This window comes from Passer domesticus, chromosome 11 (assembly GCF_036417665.1).
Source record: "Passer domesticus isolate bPasDom1 chromosome 11, bPasDom1.hap1, whole genome shotgun sequence".
NCBI lineage: Eukaryota > Metazoa > Chordata > Aves > Passeriformes > Passeridae > Passer > Passer domesticus.
Genome location: NC_087484.1, coordinates 10,059,597 through 10,084,318, shown reverse-complemented (window position 1 = coordinate 10,084,318; position 24,722 = coordinate 10,059,597). Strand labels below are relative to the sequence as shown.

Genomic DNA, 24,722 nt, shown 5'->3' with positions numbered 1-24,722 from the left:
AAGGAAACAGATAAAAAGCATTCCTACAAAGCCAAGATTTGAGTAAAAGGGTTAACATAACCAGGTAATTTATTTTTACTGTTGGACACAGCTTCAATTTAGATAAAAGGCAGATGCTTATCACATGGATTTTAATAAATCAGGTTAGAAGTCACAGAAATCTGTAAAAGCTGGATCTCAAATGGCAAGCAATGCACACAGACTGCATTTATTTACAGAATTTCTGGGAGTTACTGATCCCTCCTGGAGTCAGGCAGCCCCGCCAGCAGCGAGAGCTGCCCCGTGGTACCAACATTCCTTGCCAGCAAGCACCTACAACCAGGCCACTAATCCCGATGATTAACAAAATCTAGCACTAGAGGGAGGCTGAACACATGTTCTGCTCTCTTTGGCCTTTTCAGCTTCTCCACACATTAAAAGGCAGGTGGTTTAAAGCAAGCCCAGCAGCAGCAGCAGGCAGAGCCCAGCCTCTGAACAGGAGATGAGCTATATAAGGCAGCAACCCCCAATGGCAAAATTCATACTCTTTCCTCCCCAGCTATACACCAAGCACCCAAAATTCAGAAATAAATTTTAAAAAAAAGAAAAAAACCCAAAACAATTCCTGTGTCCTGGCTGTTCCTTCAGGCAGTGAGTCAGAGCCCACAGAGGCACTGCCGCCGCCGCTCGCGGGGAGTGGAGTCAGACGGTGAAACACCTGGCAGCCTCTTCCCAGCAAGGATGAGGCTCTGCATCTATCAACACATTCCCACCTTCTCCCTGCACTGAGGAGAAGTGAGACAGGTCCCCCCGGAACAGCCCTGCACGCCTCCAGAACGCGCTTCAGCTTCTCCCCTTCCAAAACTCCTTGGCAATAGGAATTCGAGCCCTTTGGCTGATTTCCTGCACATCACAACAGGATGATATCACTGGACCCTGCAGTCCTGCAGCCCCTCCAAACATAGATGGCAATAACAAGAACTGGTATATAAAAATTCTTTATATTGCTCTTCATGCAATTATTCAAAGTCTGATTTTTTTCTTCACTTTAACCCCCAACCCAAAGCCACTTCTTCACATCTGCTTTGATGTATCCCAAATTGTTCCTATGTTCAGGCCCTGATGGTGTTTAGTCATTAATTTGCAATTATTACAGTAATGAGGCTCTGGGATGTAGCAGGCAGAATTGCTTTGGGACACAGGAGATCTCAGTCTTATTTTTAGCCTGCTACTGGTCAGCCTGATGACCTAGGCAAAGCACTTTCTCTGCTCCAGCTGCCTTACCAGGAAGAGCGTGGTATTTCTTTTGTCAAGTGTTTTGTGGCCTGTCAATAGAAACCGCACTGATAACAGCTGGGGGTTGCTGGGAAAGAGGTGCCATCCCATCTCAACACAATCCTCTTGCTGTGGCAGCATCTCAGATCCCAAAAGACAATCAGACCCATCTGCAGATGCAGCATGTGCAGGTGAGTAGTAGAGATCTCTAAATGGATGTTTTCCCAAGGTGGCCCTTGGCAAGTTGGCAGCTGAGGGTCACTTCTGCCTTGAGCCACCCAGATCCTGCCCCAACATGAAATGCTGGGCTCTGACCTTCCCCTTTAAAGAGAATCAGTCATTTCAAAGCGATGGCACCCATGACTCCTGAGACAGCCTTCACGAGGATGGGGCTTGGCACAGGGACTGGCTTTTCACACAGCTGTGCAGCCCTGCCTGGCAAGGAAGGAAAAAATTGCCAGAGCCATCAGTGAGGGTCCCTCTCTGTGAGCAAACAGGGTGCTTGAGAGGTGGCTGATGAGAGTTTTTCAGTTTGGCTTTCCCTGGCCTGGGCAGATGCCTGTTTTGAAACCAGAAGTCAAAAACATAATAAAAATCTGTGTCCCTCCCTCCCAGATCTATCTATTTCCCTTTGACAAACAGTGATTTCATTTTTCTTCCCGTCCAAATTTTTTTTTTTTCTTTCTCTTTCAAACTGAGCCCAGGCCAACGTGGCAAAAGGCTCTTTGCTCATGTCCTTATTTGTCAAACACGCCACCACCACGCCCTCACCACCATTCTGGGAACAAGTCCTTGCCTTCCCCCGCTGCAGCCAAAGGGGAACTTCCCAACACAACTCTCCCCCAGCCCAAACATACTCTTTTAAAAATAAATATTGCCTTTTCTTTCCCTTTTTTTTTTTTTTAATTTCTAAAAAAAAAAAAAAAAGGCATTCCAGTTAATAAGAGTTTAAATTTCCTTCCCCTTTCCTCCCCACAGCCCTGCTGTGAATCCGAATATGACGGATCTAGATGGGAAAACAGAAATTACAAGAAAATGCCAGATCTATCACAAAGGTATTTTATGATCCAGCCCTCCTCTAATTTCCATCAGAGCATAAGTCAGATACTAAAGTACCTTTTTGGATCTGATCCTAAGTGGCCAGTTCCACTGTCCAAATAGAGATCCAGAGATAAACAGGTCTATGAAAACTGGGTATTATTTTAACTGCTGCTCTTAAGCTACAGCTTAAACTGTAATAATCTGTACAGCTTTCAGCCCTCTGGTAACAGTAACATACAAACTGATAATGAACTAAACATCCACCCTGCTGTCCTCATCAACTTAACACCTAGTATAAAAAGCTTTACCTGGAGCCCCACAGCACACACACCTCAAAAGCTGTCATCTTATCATCTGCACTTCACCATCCAGAGAGAAATTTCTGATGCAAAATGGCTGATTTGATGGAATAGAGGGATTTCAAACTCTGGAGCAGGTCTGGAGGGCTCTCACCAGGTCCACAGGGGCCAAACCACCCAGACAGCAGCCTCAGGTCTGGGCAATGCTCAGGAACTGGGTCTGCTGCTCCAGTGCTTACATTTACCAACGGGGAAACTGAGGCATGGAAATTAAATGGTCTGGCACTGGAGAGCAAAATCAGCCTCTTGGAGCCCAATACAAGACATGTTCACGAGATCCCTGATTTCAGACAACCATGTCCTCACAGCAGAAGGAACACAGACACCATTCATTCTGGTCCTTTAGCACAAGAATGCCTGTCCAGAGTTGGGAAAATTACTGAAATTACTGTGTTTGATGCACAAAGGCATTGGGCAGCTTTCTCCAGCACCACCTGCCCTTTTCCTTCTCTTCTGGCCTTTACATCTTGCTTCAGCGTGACTTTTGCTGCTCCTGAAAGATAAAGAGCTGATCTTGCAACACAAAACCCTGCTGGCTCCTGACTTTAGCCCTGACTTTTGCCTGCTCCTGATCTCCTAAAAAAAAGGGAAGGGAAAAGGGAGAGGAATAGGTGATCTCTCTGATGACAGATGAAAGACAGGGAAAGGCAGGGAGCCCTGTTTGCTGCACAAGAGTACATTTGGGATGGTGACAGGCAGGACTGCTCAGGTACAATGCTAGGCTCACTTTCTCTGAGCAGGACAGCATGCAAAGGAATCCTGCTCTAACCAAGCTCTTGCTAAAACCCAACACTGAACACAGCTCCAGTCCCAGTTTCCCAAAGCCAGAGAGAAAGGGTGTGACACATAGCAATTCCATGAGTTCAGAGGGAAGGGCTGTCCTGCTGAGTGGCTCTACCAAGGGGCACATCCCTGTGACAGCCTCGAGTGGCTCAGGAACACTTCTGGAGCCATGGCAGGAGTGAGCTCCTTTCAATAAACACACCAGGCCCTCTCCTTGGGTGACCTGGGAAGAGGGAAGCCTGACCCTGAGGAATCCTGTGGGGCACCACGACCCCTCCCTGCTACCCAGGCTGCTGTGCAGGCTCCATGCAGGCAGTGCCCTGCCCCTGCCAGGAGCCTGCTGCTCCACGGCTTCCCAGGGCACTCTGGAAGCTCCCCTGCTCCCACGGGGACCACTCTTCTCACAGAGATAAAAGACAGAACAACACTTGCTGGGGAATTACTTCATTCCCCCAAGGCTGGGAAAAGCCATGCTCTGCACTTGGCAATGTCCCTGACTGCTGCAGCCTTTCCTGGCAAGGGAGAGCACAATCCCCATTAACTCCTTCCTGCTCAAAGGCTGCTTCCAACACTGAACCCATTTCAGGAAAGGCTGAGGTTTTGCCATAGCATATGAACACCCTGCCTTGGGCAAGAGATCCCAGCAAACCCAGGAGGGAGGGGAGTGTTTTGTTTTCCCCAAGGCACAAAGCACACAAAGTGAGTCTAGAGTTGGTGAGAGGGTCAGAAACCAAGTCAAGTCCTTTGAATCCAGTTTAATGCCTGCCTGCTGGCCTACTCTCATGTTCAAACCCACCAAGGGATGCAGGACTGCCACAATCTTCCAGGGCCATCAAGGGCAGCCCCATGTCTGTGGATATGTGGTTACACGACTCTCAACAGCCTCAAACCCAGACCATGCTCTCTTTGTTCTCACTGCTTCTGACAGAAGGCTCTTCCAGATCTTTGGAGCCCCAGAGCTTAGAAAATTTCTAAACACCAGCACGGAGGTACTTCTGGCAAGCTCAGCCTCTTCTGCTCCTGCACCAACGCCCACACAGAGCTGAAATACAGGCTTATTCCCCAAGTGTATTTCAAATTTGCAACCAGATTCATCCTCAGCCTTCCTTTTGCTCAGCTAACAAGACAAACGCTTCTGCTTTCCACTGGGAAGATCAGCTCCTCACTCCTTGATCACCTTGACTGCCTTGTCCCAGAAGTCTGAATGCATTTCTCCAGAATGTGCCTGAGCAAACCTAAACCTGGCACTCCAGGACCTGCACAAAAATGTCCATATCTTGCAAAGGCGCTCAAGGTCCGTCCATATTCGGTTTGGACATGCCAGTATTACTTGATGCATCTTAGAAGTTGCATTTTCATCCAGGTGGCCAATCTAGGAGATCCAAGTCAGCAAAAAGAGGGTGAAAAGGGTCTCAATTACATCACTGCAGCTTGGGCCAGGGCTTATTTGCTTCACTTAATTTTAGTCATCTAAACAAAGCACTTTCAGGATCAGATTACTGCCCTAAAGTCTCTCCACAGTCCATGGAAGGAGATGGCCATTCCAGAAAACAATTCATTCTGGGAAGGTTCCACTCCCATCCGCCATCACAACGACATAAGGCAATTAGTCTTCTAATTCAAGCCGGATGGGAAAAATCCTTTAATAGCCCAGCAAGTTTTCAATGGAAATACTCCCTGCTTGGGAAACACAGCTTGCTAAAGCTGACTTCATTATTCCTGACCCATGATTTTTAACCAGAATTTTGCCACCTCATTTTATTATCATTCATTAATTTCCGCAATTTCTGGATCTGTTCTGCACAAATGACAAAATTATTGTCTTCTTACCTGTACATTGTAAGTAACATCATCCAGAGGGGGTGGGGGAGGAAAGGCACCTTGTGATGATGTGATGTTCCCAAGGTCATCCACAGGAGGGGGTGGGGGAGGAAGAAAGTCCCCTAGGAGAGAGAATGGGAGAATTTAAACTCAGCAGCATTTCCCCACATCATGACGTGGATGATCAGGAGGAACTCCACAATACTCTTAGCTCTGCCCATCGGTTTTGTGGCACAGGACATAACACATTATTTGACCATTAAATGCTCAGCTTCACCCCTCACTGCTTCAGGAAATGGCTACACAGCTCAGTAACACTGGCAGATGGTTTAGGGCTGCTCAGATTCCACAGCAAAAAGTGTTGTGCCACAAAGCCTGAAGGCACCAACAAGCAGCTCCACAGATCCAAGTCGCATCTCAAACCTACCACAGGCAACCACAAAACTTGCACTAATGAACACCCTGTGTCTAACCTTGCAATGGATCCCATGCAATTCACTTCCCTCATGTTAAACTATGCCAGCTCTTCTTGACCCCTATAAAGACAGCATCAGGTGCTGTCCAAAAGCAGGGATTTCCTGCTGCAGAAGACACACAGAGGGCTGGAGCTGGAGCCCAGAATCCAGGCCAGCCCATCTCCTGCATCCCTGCTGCTGGCAGGCAGACACATTCTTTGCATCTTTCTCTTCCTATAGGGACTTCACAGCTCCATGTGAAGAAGATCACATCCTCTTCTCAGTGACAATAGATGGGTCAGGTGCAAGCACACATGAATCTCCTCTCCTAACTCAGGATTTTTACAAGGGGGCTGATGTACAAAATTTCTAGAATACAACTTGCTCATGTTAATCTTCCAGAAGTGCTGATGGGAAGACAAAGCAGGAAATACTGGCTGTGAAGCCATCCAGCTTAGCATAGAGATGGGAGGTGGGAGCAGAGAAAAGTTCTCCTTGAGAATTTCATGGGATGTAGGACCCCAAAGGAGAAAGAAAACAAGGACAAAGGAGCACAGGCTGCAGGCAGCAGGACATCAAGCTCTGAAAGCACCTCCTAATGGTGGGAAAAAAAAGCATTTGCCATTTGCACTGGATTTGTCTCCAGGGAAGGCAGCTGCTTGCAATTTGGACCACTTTGGTATGATTTTATTTCTTCTTATGAAGATTGATGCTGCAAGTAGAGCTGTTTGCTGCTGGCTCTTGTGTGTGCAACATCTGGGATGGAAGGTTTCAGATTAATAAAAGTGTGATATCTCACATATATAGGAACTGTTGCTTTTGGAAGGAAATATGAGCTCCCTACTTGACCCTCCAGATCTCCATGCAGCATCACACTGCGTTCAGGCCAGCAGCCCTCAGCACCACCCCTAAATGCCAAGGAGCAGGCTCCAAACCACTCAGGAAGGTGCTGAGCCAAACCACTGTGACCTGCAACCTTCTGGGCCACCTATACCCAGGTTTAAAGCCCCAGGCTCAGCCCAGACCAGGCACAGCCACAGCTGGGCAGCACTGCCAGCACAACACTCATGCTCTCTGCCATGGGAAGCACATGGGTCCACAGCCCTTGGAAGTTTTTCTCTTCTATTTCAAATCACTCTGTGAAAGACAAAAACTTCCCCTAGGACTTTCAGAGATGTTATTTACCAGGAAAGTAATTTCTTCCCATTTTCCCCCAAATGAGCATGGATGGGACTCAAAAACCCCCTTCTGAATCCCTAAGAAAGTATTGTCCTAAATACAGAGGCTCAAAAACAACACACTGAAAACTAATTTAAGACAATCATGTTGCTCCAATACATAAAATCCCATGAAACCCACTGGCTCATGCTATTATAGAGTCCAGGATTGATTTTTTAAAAAATTATGTCCAATAATATCTGCAGTATCCTCCTCATCGCCCTATAATTAATCCAATCTTTTATTTCAAATTATATGAAATACAATACAAAATAAAAAGAAAAGTAGAGAGATTTTGAAATTAATATCTAAGGGGTTAGTTCTAAAAAATGCTGGGATATTTGAGTGCTTCTTAAACTTTTCTCCTTTGCTCTGTAAATGACCCTCCAACAAGCCAACATGATTTTGCAAACAAATTCAACTCCAGCAAACACAGACTTCTCAAGATTATGCTTTAGATGATGTTTCTCAGTCAGTCCTGGCTCCGATGCCAAAGACTGATCTCCCTGCACAGCACATTAGTCAGACACTCTTGCTTTATTACAACCCTTCAAAACACCTAAGGAAAATCAAGGTAGAGAATGTGCTGGAGGAGATGAGACAGGGAAAGGGGCAGATTTTCTGCATAATCAGAAGTCTGCATCTAACAACGATTGTTAGAACAAACATAAACAAAATACCATTTTTGCCCCTTTGGAAGACCCACTTCTCTTGAAAAAAAAAAAAAGAAAAAACATTGGCAAGACTTTTCAGAAAAAGAGCAAAGGACAAGAGCTCTCTCCTAGAGTTTGGAAGAAAACACTTTTTGCAGTAGGAGACAGCTGGCTCTACCACATCCCAGCCCAGCTCTGCTGACTCCATCCTGTGTTAGATAAGCTGCTGGCTCCACTCTCCCCACAAGTGGGAAGGTTTTTAGACTGGGAAGCAGAGAGCAGATGCCTGATGAACTGGGGGGACCTTGCAGATGTTTGGCCTTTTCCTGGTCCTCTGTGAACAGATGGACCTTTCTCCTTCACAGCTTTAGTTATTTATTCTGCCACTGCGCCTTCCTCTTTCCCACACACAGCCACAGGACCCAGTGCTGTTCCCACTGCACTCACAGGAGAATATTCCCTTGGATGCAGAAGGGAAAGCTGTCCCTGCATTATTATTATTGGCATTGCTGGAATTCTCCCTCCGGCAGAGAGAGAAGCATACAAAGACCAAAATCCGTGTCCTCAACAGCACATGATTCTAGATTATTTGGGGAAGAAACACGTCTAGGTTTGAGGGAGCAAAAGATAAAAAGAACCTGAAAGCCAGCTGACACTCCCTTCAGGCACAGCGTCCCTACAGAGCACCTTTGGGGCCTTCTCTCACCCCCAGAGCTTTGCAAGTCAGATTTCACTTAGATCTGGGCAAGCTGTGGGAGGAGGCAGGAAAGTCCATGTCTAGGCAAAGCACATCACTGTCCCCACTGCTGGCCACCCTCAGTGTCACAGAGAGAGGTGGGAGCCATCTGGGCAAGGGACTGGCCTGGTCTGCACAGATGCACCAGCAGCCCCAGCAGAATGGGGCTCTGGGGTCACCAGTTAACCATGGGCTGGTGGAGAACACATCCCACCTGAGCATTCACTCTCTCCTGACTGATTTAACCAGGCTGTCCCTCTGTGAATAAAGGATAAAATGGGCAAAAGGCTTATTAATATTGATTAGTGTTCAGCACCAAGACCAGCATTTTGGTTGACTTTCACCTGACCTCAACCTGAACACTTGGATGTATTTCAGATTATGAGAGTGACTGCACTGAGTTCTGTCAACAGAGAGGTATCAAGGCACCTCCAGAAAGCAATTTGTACTTCAAGGCAGGTGAAGAGACTTGCTTTCCAATGGCAAGTCTCTCCATGGAGGTAGGAAATCATACCAAGACGCAAACTGCCTTCAGCTCTTACAATGAGAAATCTCTACCTGTTATCATATGTTTAAGAGAAAACAGTCCTTGTTCCACCAGCTACTCGTTCCCCCTTCATACAGCTGTGAAGACCATGAGTCAACCTACGAAGGAGCTGTGCAGTGAGACACATGCCCAGCTCAGTTATTTCAGATACAGCAGCACAATGTGCTGTGAAACCACAGCCCTGAGCTCTTCCCTCAGCACCCGTGCAGCTCCTGCATCACCCGCTGCAGCCACCAGGGATGGACTGCCAGCCCTGTAATAAAAACCCCACCCTCGGGCCCACCCCGAGCAATAGAAAACTTGCATGTTGTAAATACAGGTAATTAGGCAGAAATGTGTGAGTCCATCATGGTTATGTTGGGGAGCAATAGCAGAGCCACTGGCAGAAGTGATGCCTCCCTGGCCTGGCTTCTGGCTTTGATCAAATCTGTGACATTGCAGATGCACTTGCAAGGTTTTACCCCTCTCCGCCCCAAAATTACCCCTCTCACACATTGCAAGGAGCTTTAAACATTTCACTCTTACACTTTTAAGTACACAAATGTAAAATTGTTCAAAGCCCTAACAGACACCTACATCAGTACAAACCTGTCAGGGTGAACAGAAACTCACAAAATTTTTGCCACTGGCTGCCTGATGCCTTCTGGGTACAAGTACAAGCTAAGAAAAACATCGTGTCTCTTGCAGCAAACACCATTCTCACTTACAGGCTAACCTTTAAAATTTTAAGTGCACTTCATTTTTTGCTGGATCAGGCTCATGTCTCAAGTCTTTGTTTTTAGGAGATATATCTGCCAGCCAACAAATGAACTGTAGCAGAGTAACTGCCTCCCTCCTTGACAGACACAGTTGTTTAGACATAAAGATTCGTGGCTTTGAAACTTCTAGACTTGAAGAAGGGCTCACATGTTCAGCAAAAGAGACTCTTTGGGGCAAAAGCACAGAGAAACATGAAAAAGCAAAACACCATAATTTTCACTGAAACATAAATATAAGTTAATGAAACCTATTAAACAAAAAAAACTGGGCTTACAGTGATCTTTCCAGATCTCTGACTGACATCTGAGGACAATACATGTCAGATGCGGATTTCAATTTTCTCCTTCCAAGCAAAAATTACCCTTTCTGATTATAATCTTGATAATTTCTGATTCTGAAGCTGGTTCAGAATCAGTTTGAATCACCTGAGACACAGCTCAGCCCTGACTCAGAGACCAGACTAAGCATAGTGATGGAGTGAACCCCTACTGATGTGTTTCATTCTCATCCAGACTCCACTTGGCAAAGTACTGAGCAGACTGAGGTCAAGTATTTACTTCTACTGCAGAAAGCCAAAGCTTTTGACATTGAAACAATTGCTATTTACGCCTAAACCCTAATTCATTGAGCACTAGGCTAAAACCCTGTTGATGGAGGCTACCATGAACCTGTAATCCACAGTGCCCATTGCAGGAGCCTGCAGAATATCCCAGTATTACTACGTGGTCTGGGAAACTTCCTACTGCAAAGTGACACCACAGCATTTTTATGGAAGACTTCAGCTAGATGTGACCTGGTGCCTGCTAGGCGTGAACATCTTACTAAGTTTCCCAAAGTGAACGTTTTCCTGCAGCATCTGTACTTAATACACATCACTAGGCAAGGAAAACACACAATTAAAATCAAGTTTTGGCCCCAGCCATGTTGTGAGGAGTCACTGACACCACGTCAGTGCAGGGGAAACTGTTGCATAATGACACACCAGCTCCACAAGCCACCTAAATATACAACATTGGCCTGTGATTCCTAAAATAAAGCAGCTCCACCAACCCAAAGCACTGTTTAAATTACCACTCTTACCAATCACTAATCCTACCATTTGAACTACTTGTGCTAATCAGCTACTGTATTAATAAGCATGAGGAAGAAAAAAACTCCACACTGGCTAATTTCATCCTCAGCATTTAAAAAAGGAATACTGAGTCTGTCAGGTAGTTGCACTGAAAATTTACTTCACCACCTGCTAGCTGAAATATTGCTTTTATGGATTTACATTGTATTAAAAGGTCACTGGCTGTTTAAGTCTTAAACAGTTTTAATCATTCTAAAAGTCTCTTAACAGTAAGAAAAGGAAGCTCAGAACAAACAGCAGCAGGGATTCTAATTAAAAGGGCCAATTCATCTAATTTTATTTGGGGTTAATTATTCAGGATTCACTCTCTGATGTGTAAGGAATAGCAATTAGTAATTTTAGTGATTTGAGGAACATTGGAGGTGTAATCAGTTAAAATGAGTGAGTGTTTACAACACAAGATGTTGAATTAGTTTCTCCCAGCTGGAGGACAGGAACATTAGTCCCCTACAGCTCAGGACTATGCATCGCAGTCCTGCTTAAAATATTCTCTTTAAATTAAAAAAAAAAACAAACCCAAACCCACCTCATGCCAACAATCATCTGGTAATTTTGTTTACTACATGGAAAGTCAATAGGAAATGTGTACCATGGCAGCCTACTCATGCTCACCTCCACCTTCACCCTGCCATCCAACTATTTAAACCCCCGGGATTCGCTGGAAACAATTCCCAGCAATTTTCCTATCTGCACAACTCCAGTCAGACTACCACCCTCTTGCCACACCGCCTTTCACCACAGCTGGCTGAGATAATGGAAGAAGCAGCCTGTGAAACTTTGAAATGTTAATTAACCTCAGTGGTTAAATATACAGAGGAAAAATGACCGTGCGATTAACTTAAAACCTCTAGGTACAATTCCTCCTGCAAATGCAAATCCAAAATAGCTCTGCTGGAATCACTCTGGACTTCTTCCAGTGTTACTAGAGCCAGAATAAGGTACTAAAGCTTTCAGGAGAAGCAGATGAGACTCTGGTGGGGACAGAGGAGCCACGTGGGAGAGTGCCAGTGGGGAGATCCAGCACTGGCTGCTCTGACATCTGGGTCTGAGCTGAGGCAGCAGCTCAAAAGCCATTTTTTACTCCCTCTCAAGAGGTTTTACCACCACTCAGGCATAGCCAGTGGGACTGGACCCCTTGCAAGTTTGTGCCCACAAGTTTATGACTGTTAAAAGGAGCAGCACTGGCACACTAAGTCATGCTCACTGCAACTGATGCAGCTTTTAATGAGTGACTTAATTTAGTACAAACAGTCTAAATGTCTTTAGTGTTCTGTACACAGAGCTTTCACTCCAGCTCTGCTCACCAATGAGGGAAATCCCTTCCACTCCCTTCACTCAGAAGTGATGATCTCCCTCCCAAAATGCCCCAAAGGCAGTAATTAGCACGAGGGTAGGAGATAAGGATTCAGTTCCCCAAATTATGTAAAATCTCAGCTGCTTTACCACATTGGATGCCCCTCATTGTGAAAACAGTGGGGTTTTTTTGATGAGACTGTTTCCATTCAGCTGGTGGCTGTGGACACCAAGTCCTATCCTTCCTAGCAAATCCCAGGCAATGCTCCTGCAGCCCCAGTGGTGGCAGGGAGGAGCAGGCAGGTACAACCTCTGTTGGATTGTCCTCCCACATGCACATCAGCAGAGCTTCCTACACATCAGGCTTACAACACACAAAGCCGTTGACAGAAGGCTGCACTTTAATCTTTACCTTATTTTTCCATATAATTGTGGGGGAGAGCACTCCATCTAATGCCCCACACCAAACTCTCTGCCATAGATGTGACTCATGGAAAACACAACAGCCCTTTACTAAAGCTTAATGAAGGACTAAAATTGAACTGATGCAAGAAACAGTCCATGGAACCTTAAAACCTCAATAAAAATCTCTGCTAAAGTAGAAGACAGAAGAAGAACAGTTAGATTTAACAAAAAAGCCCTAAGCACTCTTCCCTGACATAGACTTCTTTTAGAGCATGGGGGATGTCACTTAACCCCACTGTGTCTCTGTCCACCACTATGAAAAGCTTTGCTTTGCCTGCTCTGCAATGTTTATTTGTAGAAGTGAGCATGATTTCATCTTACTTGTGCAGCAACTAGTACAATGAGATCTCACTGTCAGCTGCAGCTGCTCAGATCCAATAATAGGGACAAAAGTAATTCTGAATGATTTTTTTTTTTCAATGACAGAAAATAGAGGAGAGATTTCCATGTAAACAAGTGAAAATCAGGGCAGTGAAGTCAGAAGAGAAAACCCTGTCCTGGAGAGGAAATGGGCTGCACTCCCACATACCATCCCTCTCCTCTGAGAGTGGAGGGTCCATGAAACAACTCAACAAGGGAATCACCACCTCACTCAGAACAAACTGGAACAGGTTATCTATTTGTTTATTAGATTATGGTGTTGAACTCATTTGTTCATTGCTAAGAGCTTCTGACAAAAGTTGACATATGCATTAATTTATTAGAGGGCTGTTGTGAAGAGTTGAAAAAAATGAACTATGCTACTGGATTAGGACCTCATTTTCCCTGGCTGCTGCTGCAAAGCACAGTGAAAGTAAGTCTGTTTACTTGGTCAGCCTTCTCCCCTGAGGCAGCAGACAGGGAAGATGGGGACCATGTCCTTAAGACACAACTTATCTTCAAACAAACCCTCTCTGTCCCTAGTGATGAAATACAAAACACTGCACAGATCCCAAAAAACCATCTCTCAGAGCTCTTCACCGCCAAGGGACTTCCTCAAGCTTTGGAAGCTACAGCCAACAGTTTTAAGCAATGCTGGATTTATCTTTGCCTATGCCTGTTTTTGTATTGTTTTCTCATTTTGGGGGCGAGTTGCAATCTGAGCAGACAGAGGAAACCCATGTGCTGCAGCCTTGGCTTGAGCCTCGGAGTCAGCAGTGGCCTGTGCTGCAGAACATCTGGAGGACTGGATCCATTCTCTTTACCCAGCATGCAAAGGAGAGGGACAACCAAACCCACTGCCATAAGCAGATCATTCCTGGAGGAGGGGGTCAACCTCCCTTCAAGATGTTCTCTTCACTGAGTCTTCTGGTTTGAGAGACTGAAGCAAAACCACCAAGCAGGAAAGGCAAGTGCAGTGCTCAGATGAGCTGATCAAACAAATCCCCATGGACTAGTTTCCAAACTGGGTCACTCATCCTCTGGGTCCTCCCATCCTCTTTGCCACCCCTCCCTATGTCACACTTACAAACATCCAGACTTGGAAGATGAAAGCAAAATGTGTCTTCATCAAACGTATCTCAGTTCACTGTTTACACCCATACAAACAGCACTGGATTTCTTCCTTCCACTGCAGTTAGTCAGTGCTGCTCGGGAGCAGAAAAGCATCTTGATTTTCTTTCTGCTATAAAATTAATTGCTTTCTAATTCACTAGTGTAACATTGAATAGTAAATTACATCCTTAATCCCTGAAGATAATTTAAGATAAAATTAAATTGTTAGATACATAGAATCCACCGCTATCATATTCTTTTCAAAATAAATAACAATATTCCATATCCAAACTTTAGTGATGGACCTGGCAGTGTTAGGTTAATGGCTGGACTTGATGATTTTGATGATCTTTTCCAACCTAAAAAATTCTATGATTTCTAGCTCTACATATAAATGTGTATATATATATATATATATATATTTATATGGAGTAGTGGTGGATTGGTTCCTTTTGCTGGTACTTACTAGAAATGTCCCATGTAGACTAGCTAGAACATGGAACAAACTTGGGATTGAAATCAAAAGAAAATAAAAAAGGAGGGTTATATCTTTACCTGGGTAGGAGGTGCTACCTGGAGGTGCTCTATATCCTTTCTACTGTACTTCTTGATAACAGAGAAAGTAGAGAAGAAAACAAATGAAGATGATGCAGACTTTCTCTTGAGATGAACTGCACACTAAAACACTGATTCAAAAAGCATTCTGTACCAAAGACCATTTTCCAACACTCCAAAGTTACTACACCCACTTATACTTGCAGTTATTGCCACATTGTGACAAGAAATGCTTTAAAATTTACACTTTTGCATAATTCAACAAAGTAATTGGTTAGGGGAAAAAAACACACTAAACTGACCTTTTAGACAAGTAACTACATGTATTTTTCCATATTCCACAAAATCTGCTACCAAGAACCACCCCATTCTTCTGTCTAGTCAGAGCCCAGAGCACTGGGGTGGGGAAAACAAGAGGAGACACAGCATTTCCCATCAGGAGCTCCTTGAAATGAGCAAGGAAGAGGTAAATAACAGAGGTACAAAAAGGACTTCCCAAGGATGAGAATATTCCCATTCAGGACACTGATGATAGAATTCACTCCCTAGAGTGACCCAGGCAGACTGCCTATCCTCAGAATACAAGCAGGGATAAACAGTGGCAGCATGGAACTTGTGCTGGTTTTGGGGAGCGTGGCTCCCATACGGCTTTCCCAGCAGGAATGGCTATGACACTGTAGCTACCCAAGCACACATTTTAACCTTCTGACCATTCTGAGAGAGCAGTCAATAAAACCAGCAGTTTTACTGTAACTCTGCTCAGCATATGGTGCCTCCCTTCCAGAGAAAAAGGGTCTGGCATCAGCCCAGAGCAACTGAGAGGGTGCCCTTGCCATGAAACACACCACACCAAAAGCACTATTTGCTGTAGAGAAACCTGGGTGAGATTGCTCCCAGACTGAATTAAAAGTTTTCTATTTAACCGACAGAAAACAAATTACTGAAATATTTGCGGATATTGTTAAAAGGAATAATGCGGAAGAAAATTGAAATCCTCTGCTAAGATTGTGGTTTTGTTTGAAAAGCCAGAGACTTTATTCTTAAAATAAAATGTTGTGGAAAAAAAGGGTAACAAATTGTAGCAACACATTGCTACAGCTTCTAGGCTGGTCTTTGGAAATCTTCAGTCTGAGGTTTGGTTTTCCCTCAGAACTGCTACTGGGACAATTTTAGTTAAACAAAAAATTAAATTAGGTTAGGTGGGGAACCTCTCTCAATTTTCTTTTGTTCTAATTTATTTTCCAGCTTTGCTACAGGTGAGTGCAAATCTATCCTTTTCAGATTAATGATTGATCTTCATTCTAAATCCCCACTCCAATATTAATAACCTCTCAGAAAACAATTAAAGTGGATATATCGTTTGAGTGTGTGCTCAGGGAGGACGAGAAGAGGATAAATCTTCTCTGATGACAAAAGCCTCTGTCACACTTGGAGGGCTGCTGATGCCAGTGGTGATGGACAGTGATTACCCACTGCCACACACACATCTCTCCTCGTGCTTCCACAGGCACGTGCCTGGAGCAGTGAAGGGCAAGGAGAGAGTGCTGAGCAGCACAGGAGAAGAGGGGATGGTCCATCCCACCACCTAACAAGAACTCCTTTATCAGTGAGCTGGAAAGAGTAGGCCTTTTCCTCCATCACACAGAGGATGATGCAGGCAGAATGACTTCCAAGTTGACATTATCAGCAAGTGCAAACAGCCAGAGAGACACCAGGAAGGTTCATTGCTTGGAAATTATTTTAATGCACAGAAATGCCCAGTGTGCTGAGGCTTTATGATGAATCATGAAGCCTACATTATTCAGAGCTGCTTATCAGCTCTGAGAATTTTCTAGCCAACATCTCTGTCTTCTTCATGAATCACAGCAAAGACAGAAGCATCTCCCCCATGACCTAAGCAGTGCCCTGGCACTGTGGGCTACAATTACTCCTTTTGCCTTTTTCTAGTCCCAAGTGAAGCAATGGGAAGGTCATGGTGCTGCTTGCCAACGTGGTGTTCTTACAGTGTAACAAGGGGAAAGCACATTCTCTGCCCTGGCAAGGGTGCACACAGAGATATCTAAGGGTGCAGAGGATGGTCAGAGGGCTGGCATATCTTCCTATGCAGACAGGCTTAATTGTTCAGCCTGGAGAAGGCTCCAGGGAGAGCCAAGAACACCTTACAGTCCCTAAAGGGGGCCTACAGGAAGGCTGGGGAGGGACTTTCATGAGGGCATGTAGTGGTAGTACAAGGGGTAATGGCTTTAAACTGAAAGAAAGGATATGTGAAAGAAATTCTTTACTGTGAGGGTGGTGAGGCACTGGCACAAATTGCCTAGAGAGATTGTAGACTCCCTGGAAGTGCTTCAGACCAGGCTGGATGAGGATTTGAGCAACCTGGGATAGTGGAAGGTGCCCCTGCCTATGGCAGAGGAGATGGAATGAGATGATCTTTAAGGTTCCTTCCAAACCATTTGGTAATTCTGTGATATTATTCTATGACCATCTTAAGCATAGAGAGCCAAACTAGAGTCATGGCCTGAGTGTTTTCCTAGAGAAGAGGAGAAACTCCCTCCTTTGGTGCTTACATGAAACTCAAGAGAAGCAGGTTTTGAAAACTCACACTGCAATTTTGTAATGCATGACTTGCTGCACGCAGTCATCCAAGGTGACTGCTTTATGCAAAAGCAAAGCTCATTCCTAGAGGATTTAAACAATGACAGTCAGATTTCTCTGATGAAAGACACTCAAGTGGGTAACAATTTCCTTTAAAGAGAAAACACAGTATTTTCGGGCACCTGGGCTGTCAATAAAACAAGAAACAATTGAGAATGCATTTGAGAATGTTCTGAAATTGGCCACTATTTATATTTCTACAGAAAGGACAAATTTTAGATTTAAAAATACAGACATGACCTAGCTTTAAAATCCAGTAACCCATCTGGCCAAAACCTAAATGTGGATGTTGATGATTTTTTAAAGAATAGGACTCTCTACTTTCACAAGACTATGAGATTTACTCCATATATCCTTATCAGGCAATGCATATCACATCATGTCGGGGTGATTAGCATCTTGATTGATTAAAATCTTTAATTTCATTGGATTCAGCAGGCTAGTTTGAAACACACTCATACAAAAGATCAAGGCTGGAGCTCATCACAAGCACAGAATGGGACACTGTGACTGCAGCATTGGTAGATGCTTCCCTCATTCTTCAAAACACTGCAGCTAAAATCATCTAGCCAAGAGAGGTAAACAAAGGTGTGTGTCAGGTCAGTCAGCAAAACCTTTCAAGGCTCCACAGTCATCATGAGAAAGCAAATAAAAACTACTTTGGCTCTCGTTTACTATATATTTAACATTTGCAAGAGAAAAATCAGATGACTGCTTAAAGCTTGAGATGATGCACGCCATATTCAAGCTACTCCTGAGCTTGAAATGTTTAATGTTTTATGTGGTTTGGAAATGGTTTAAATTCCCTGATGAATTTTTCATGCACATACACAATTTAGCCTTTATCAAAAAAATCCCCTTCAATTATGTACTCTGCAGAATTTCTTTGGAAGGATTCTAGACACTTTTTTCCCTTTTTTTTTTGTTCACTGTTTTTAGTTTGCTAAAACATAAAATACCCTCACTTGGCTATGCCTACTGAAGTTATCTGCACTTCACCTTTTGTGCTACTCACAGAAAATCTCCCCATGACTTTGTCTTCACTGTGGAGAACAGGAAGACAGAAGAGCACTGGGGTGAGGCTAAGAAGCTGCAAAGGTTTGGATGGGCCCAGCTCTTTGCCGTGGAGCTGTCTGTGGAGAGGGGCATCCTCTGGGCAGCAGAGCTGGCAGCAGGCACGTCATTCCCAGCGCAGGGAAGCAAGCCTAATTAGAGCACTACCTTGTGCCAGCTATTCTTGGAGGCAGAACAGCCCCTCAGGAGCTGTTGCAGGAGAGCGAAGCAAGGACAGCCCTCGGACCACTCCAGCCCACGTCAGAGGCATCCCCAGGAACACAAAGCCATCCTCCCCTGCCCTGCAGCCCAGGCTGAAGATACAGACTGCTGCTGCTCCTGCTCTCTGAACACCTTCAGAGCTGAGCACACATCCCCGAAGGTTCCGGGAATATTAACATAAGCCACCCACAAATATTATTTTAAAGAAGTGATTCCCAGAGTCCTATTTTTGGAGAAGCATCTTAAAAAAGCTTCCCTAATATACTGGAACAGGCCCCATATTATCTCTTCATGAAAGGAATCCAACTGCTACGCTTCTAAATTCACTGGTAAGCAGTTCAGACTTCCTTTTATATTGTAAGATTTCCTTCCCATAAGACGCAAGATATATTGCCTCAAGGGAAAAACAGCTTTATGAAGAGGAAGCTACGTGTGCCAGAATTGTTCTCTTCCATTATCCGTAACATCCTTTCTCCCTCCCATTGTTTTAATAAAGTTGGTCACCAGAAGAACCTGCAGCAAAAATGCCAATACCCTCAGCAAAGCATCTACCTGCCAAAAGCCCCAAAGCACATCTGCTGTTCTGCAGCCTCCTTGATGCTCAGAAAATCTGTTTTCTATGCATGCCACATATGCAGCGCTGATAGAAATGTGACTTTGCTAACAAACTTACTTTTGGCTGTTCCCACCAGAAAAATGTTTGAGGAATGGATGGCTCAACAGTAATCTCCCACCTACATGTATTTTTATAGCATTTCATTGAATAGAAGGATGAAAAGGAAAAAAACCCAACCCACCCAAAAACAAAAAACCACCCGAGAGAAACACTTCAGTGGCAATCAGCATTACAAGGAAGAAAAAAAATTTAAAATCTGCTGTCTGATGTTCCTACATGTGATCTGGAGAAACATCCCCCCTCCTGCATGCACGTGCTTGCATGCAGCAGGGTCTCAGTTACACTCTAAGTTCAAGTGCATTCTTAAATGTTATGTCCCACGGGCCTTCACAAAGCTTGTATCAAATTAGGCATTTGCTGGAACGCTTTGCTAAGCAGAAGGATTGGTTTATGAATTTTCCCCAAAGATTCTGCTGAAATTAGGCTAAATGGTTGCATTGGTAGCTCTCAGGAGATCCCCAATTCTTCCCTGAAGCATTCATTTTGCTAGGATTTCCCTCTTGTACATTCAGCTTTGGGGAATCATTACAGGAAACTGGGAGTAGGGAATTCCCAGTGTTAGAAATTACAGTATTGCCCACGGTAGCTGAAATAACCACAAACCCCTCCCCACTGATTCAGATCCCACCAGAGCCACTGACATCTCTTCAATTTTCATTAAAAATCTCCTCTAGAGGGTATAATCTCCCCAAATTTAAGCAGAGGGAAATCCAGGGTTCCCTGAAATCAGAACCCACTTTATTTGGGACAAAAGGAATCTGCTCTCAGGAGGACTGGAGTTGCCAAAAACAAGCAAATATTCCCAGTGTTTCTGCACTCCTCTCCCTGAAGTGAAATGATCAAGAGGATTAATTTTAGAGTATGTACAGTTTTATGTGAAAAAAAACAAGCTGCATCTTAGCTTTTAAGCAAAGACCAGATGGAAAGTCTATCATTAGAAATGCCAAAGGGAGAATACGCTCAAAGTTCGCTTCAGGATGGAAAGGTCATTTCTAGTCATCCTTGTTTTAAATGTTCTCAGAAGCACTCGAGCTTTTCGTAATAAGATGGCTTTCTTTTAGTTTATCAACCTGATTTCCTTCAAAATAAAACATAAAAATATCTCCAAAATGAAACAAAAATCGCCAAACAAGACAGAAACTTGAAAGACAGGCGCCAGCTCTCTTTTTTTCCTCTCCAGAGCAAAATAGTCACTAAATTTTTAATGACTTATTGTTTAGTTGACAAGAAATGCCACAAAAATGACCTGCTGATTCCACCCAGGGGTGTTTACTTAGAGCTTCCCAGGGAGATTTATGAGATGACAGGCAACAGACGACGTGTCAATGGAGTCTGAGAGGCAATGCTTCGTTCATCAGGTACCAATGTCGATGAAGAACATGTCAAGATCATGAGAAATGCATCAGGTTTCTCCACTATGTTAAAAGCAACATCCCAAGCCCCCAGGGAGGGCTTTGTGCAGCTGCCCCATACAAATCCACCAGCCCACCTGCACTGAAAGCACCGTGCTCCTGATCCTAAGATCTGAGCAGTTCAATGAGAACCCCCTTTGGGCCTAAGATGCCTTCTTAACATTACTAGCACACACAGGGTGACTAGGAAGTGACAAAATTGTGATCAGTGACATTCACTGGAGTCAACAGGGTGACCTGAAGATAATAAAGTGCTCCCAGCTTTACTCCACTTGCTAACTCATATGAGAGCTACAAGCACACAGCTCCCACTGAGACTCCAGCAGTCCCTGATCTCCACACGCCAGCCAACCGTGAAACAAATCCCGTGCCCATGAAGATCAGCCCACAGCTGAGGTACAGGATGTGAATAAGCCCCCTGGGACACAGCTTCCAAACCTTAACAGGAAAATATTTAATCAAAGACAGAAAACTCCATTCTCCTGTTTTCAAACAAATATTTAAGAAGCACATCGATATGGCAATATAAAACTGACATTTTCACAGTAAACACATTTGTGTCCTGGTGCAGATTATTCCAAATAAAAACTGGAGCTACTGGCTAAAGCTAGAAGTGTTTTATTTCCTTCCTTTTCTCAGCTCTAGTGGGCCACCCCTGACAAGAAGTATCTGGCCTCAGGTCTTCCTCTATACAAATCCTCCCAGAGGAGCCATCACTGACCTAACCAAGCAGCATCTGGGCTGTACAAGTGTCAGAGGAAAATGTGCCCTACAGTACCACTGAATGAGGGACAACCAGACAAAACCAATATTCCATTCCCAAACAGCATGCTAAAGCATTGGGAGTAGCAAACAAATGCTTTGCTGTTTCTTGGCCACTTGCAAATGGTGATTATTCCATACAAAACAATTAACAAACAAGGACAGAATCCTCCAAGCTCTCTTTAGAAACCTTCTTTTCAAAACATGCCCTCATTTTAATCACTTACCATTTGCAATAGAGAAGGAAAACAAGGAGGTAAGAAATCTGACACGATCAAACCTTCCCTAGTTCCCACAAATAGACATTCACTGCCTTCCAATAGTCTTGACTAATCATTTTAATAAGCAGTGAAAAGATTTTGCAATTAAATGCTTAGAGAAATAAGATGCATCTTCCTGCTCCTTCTCATGCCTCATGAGTTTTCCAGCTCCTCTCATAAAGAGCTTTCATTACTCTGGGCATGATGGAGCCAGAACTGCTGCACGAGAAAGGTCTGATTTCAGTTTTATCTCAGTCACTGTCCAAATGCCCAGAAACTTCTTCACAGCTCTTGGACCACAAGGGAAAAAAAGCCCAAAAAGAGCCAAAAAAGGGGGAGTTTCAGTCCTAAGATCAGAAGCACATTAGCTAAACAGGTTTTTCAGACAAAAAACCCTCTGGCCTTAGTGTAAACTAAGCATATTTGGTCAAGTAGCAGCAGATCAAATAGAAGGGGAGCCTCACAATGCCCTTCCTGCAGCCCCACATTCATGGTGACAACTGCACTTTGCTCTGATGAAAAGTGACCTTTAGGCCCTGACATTTAGGTCCAGATTCTCCTACTTGTGTCACCTCCGCCTCCAGTTTCACAGGTCGAATTCACAGCACTTCAAATAGTTGGCAACATTCATCAAACACGAGCCCATGTCTTGCCCAACAGAGTCTTAAAATGGAATATTCCCACTCCACAGTCCCATGCCATGCTGGATGGTCAACTTACACGAGGTACTGGATGTGCCATATCTCCTCGGAAAATCAACATACCAAGCGAAAGCTCATCTCCCAAAATAGTCACCCTGCTACTTTATTTCTCTTTTATTTGTTTCCCTACTGCAGTTACAAAACACATTCTCACTGAGGCAAAAGGGATCATTAGCCAGAGTGCTTTTGGATGCCGAGAGGCAGTGCTAAATGTGCACCAGAAACAGGAATAATATATGGTCTTCCCACATGAGAAAGCATAAAAAGGCAAATGGACCCTCTGTTAGTTTGTCTCCATGATATCTCAGGAAAACACCATAAACTCAGAATGGAATCATGGTGATTGGGAGATTTCTTGTTTAAAAAGTCCAACTCTGTTTGCAGGAAATATCTCAGCTGTGGTCACGCATCAAATCCCTTGTGTCGGATTAGCTGCTAAATTGAAAGTATTTTCTGTCTATCCAATAAGTATGATTTACTGGCATGGAGAAATGTTTTAATTATCCTAAGTTTTCAGGTTCGGCCAAACCAATCGTTCCTGCAGCTAAGTCTGAAAGACTCTTGACCCTAATAAAGGATGTAAACAATTGAACAAAACCTAGAGCTCTGGCAGCCAGAGATCCACCAGCCCTTGCTGCCACAAGGTCATCTCTCCCTCTTGAGGGCCTATGTCCCATTTTTACACACACACAGGCTGAGCACCTGATGCACCAAGAGAAGTCGGTCAAATGTTCTCCTGCTACAAACCCAACTCATTTTTTGGCTGCAGAAAAGGGTCACAGTGCCAGACTCTGCTGGATCACTGTGGGCAGGGATGGGTTAACAAGAAGAGATCAGTTGTGAATTTAATTCAAATCTAAGGCACTGAATGGACTAAGCAGAAGATGAGGAAGATACTGCAATGCTTCATGCATTATCTGGTACAAGTGCATGGTATCCTGTCCATGCTGATACCAGAGGAGACAGAGACCAGCTGTGACTTTACCCAACTCACACTTCCCTCATGCACTGCCTCTTGTCTTTATAAAGTGATTTTTACCTAAGACAGCTGTGTCAGACCTGAGCTCCAGTGCAATTCTCCCCCTATGCCTGCAGAATTAATTCAGTAAGCCAGGCTCTGTTTCTCCTTGGGCACCATACAAAGAATTACAAATGGCTCTATTTGTGCCCAGCCGATACAAAAGTGATGTCAAAAGTGTAACGGGAAGGAAGAAAGGACCCAATTACAAAAGCAAGGTCTGTGAGATAATCTTGGTCCCAGGACAGTGAGATATGGCAATTAGAAGCATTTCATCTATCTGTCAGTTGGGGTCATTCGATGAGCTTGTTAACCAGAGAAAAGGTGGCACCTCAAAATACCAATTACAACTTTCCAGACTCAAACTGTGCTTCAGCCTCTTCTGCCCCCTGTGCCACCATCTCTAACATGACAGGAAGGTCAGAATGAGCAACAGGAATTCAGTTTTCAAAAAGAAGCCCAACTGTACTGCAGATTAACAACCAATTAGCAGTTTTGAAGAAGTTGTGCACTCCAGCTGGGGGGCTGCCAGGCTGTGCTGAGGAAGTGCTTGGTGTTGACTTCCCAAACTGAGTCACTTCTGTAAGCCCTGGGGTGGTATTTTTAGAGTTGGGGGAAAATTTCCAGGGAACATCACTTACTGGTACTCACAAAAATAGCAAGGGAATTCTTAAATTACTAAACTTTTAAGGAAAAAAAGTCCTTTATGACAAGACAGCAAAGCAGCAGTCGCTATGATTTTCTTGAAAGTAGTCACAATTAATAGTGTTCCTTTTCTCACTTTTCTTTGACAGTAGATGTTGCTCCTAAGATATTCTGTGCAGCTGCAAGGTTGGGGTTTTTGTCCTCTCTTCTACAGATTATTTCCAGGATAAGACATTGAAGTCAGCCTTGTCTCCAAGACTCCTCAGCAAGACTTGAATGAACCCAGGTACCAACACCAACTCAACCACAGCAGTCCAGATCAGCCTAAACCTTTTACCCAGCCGTCCAGGATCCCAGTTTGGGGGATTGGCTGTACCCTTCAGTAAACCACATGAATCTGAAAGTAGATCTGTTACTGATAGTCAAACTACCACCTGCAGAAGTGAGCTGGTCCCCCTGCATGAACTAGACATGCCCTGGTATCACAGTACACACAAAAGCAGAGGAAGGGCACGGACTCGGGAGTAGCTGGATTGGTGCCTGTTCCCCTCCACACATGCAACAGTGCCCTTATGTCTCCTCAAAGCCAGGGACTAAGCCAAGCTTTCAGAAAGATTTTGTCCCTGCAATGGCTTTAAGGATGCAACCACAAATCTGGGCACTCACAACCATTTTAGAGTATTTCACTTTCTTTCCATTAAACACACACAGATTTCTGGTCTTGCTTAGCAAGGCTGGGCAGCCTGCCCCAGGCTTGCTCCTCTTCCCTAAGCA

At 44.3% G+C, this 24,722-nt stretch overlaps 1 protein-coding gene across 16 annotated transcripts in view; it reads right to left on the bottom strand.

Annotated features, from left to right (window-relative positions):
- LPP (LIM domain containing preferred translocation partner in lipoma) overlaps positions 1 to 24,722 on the bottom strand; it is a 331,648-nt gene that overhangs the window by 179,163 nt on the left and 127,763 nt on the right. For all 16 annotated transcript variants that reach the window (XM_064385623.1, XM_064385626.1, XM_064385629.1 and 13 more), the window contains one exon: positions 5,268 to 5,380. In XM_064385623.1, coding sequence (XP_064241693.1) covers positions 5,268 to 5,380 — 113 coding nt within the window. The remainder of the gene's footprint in view (positions 1 to 5,267; positions 5,381 to 24,722) is intronic.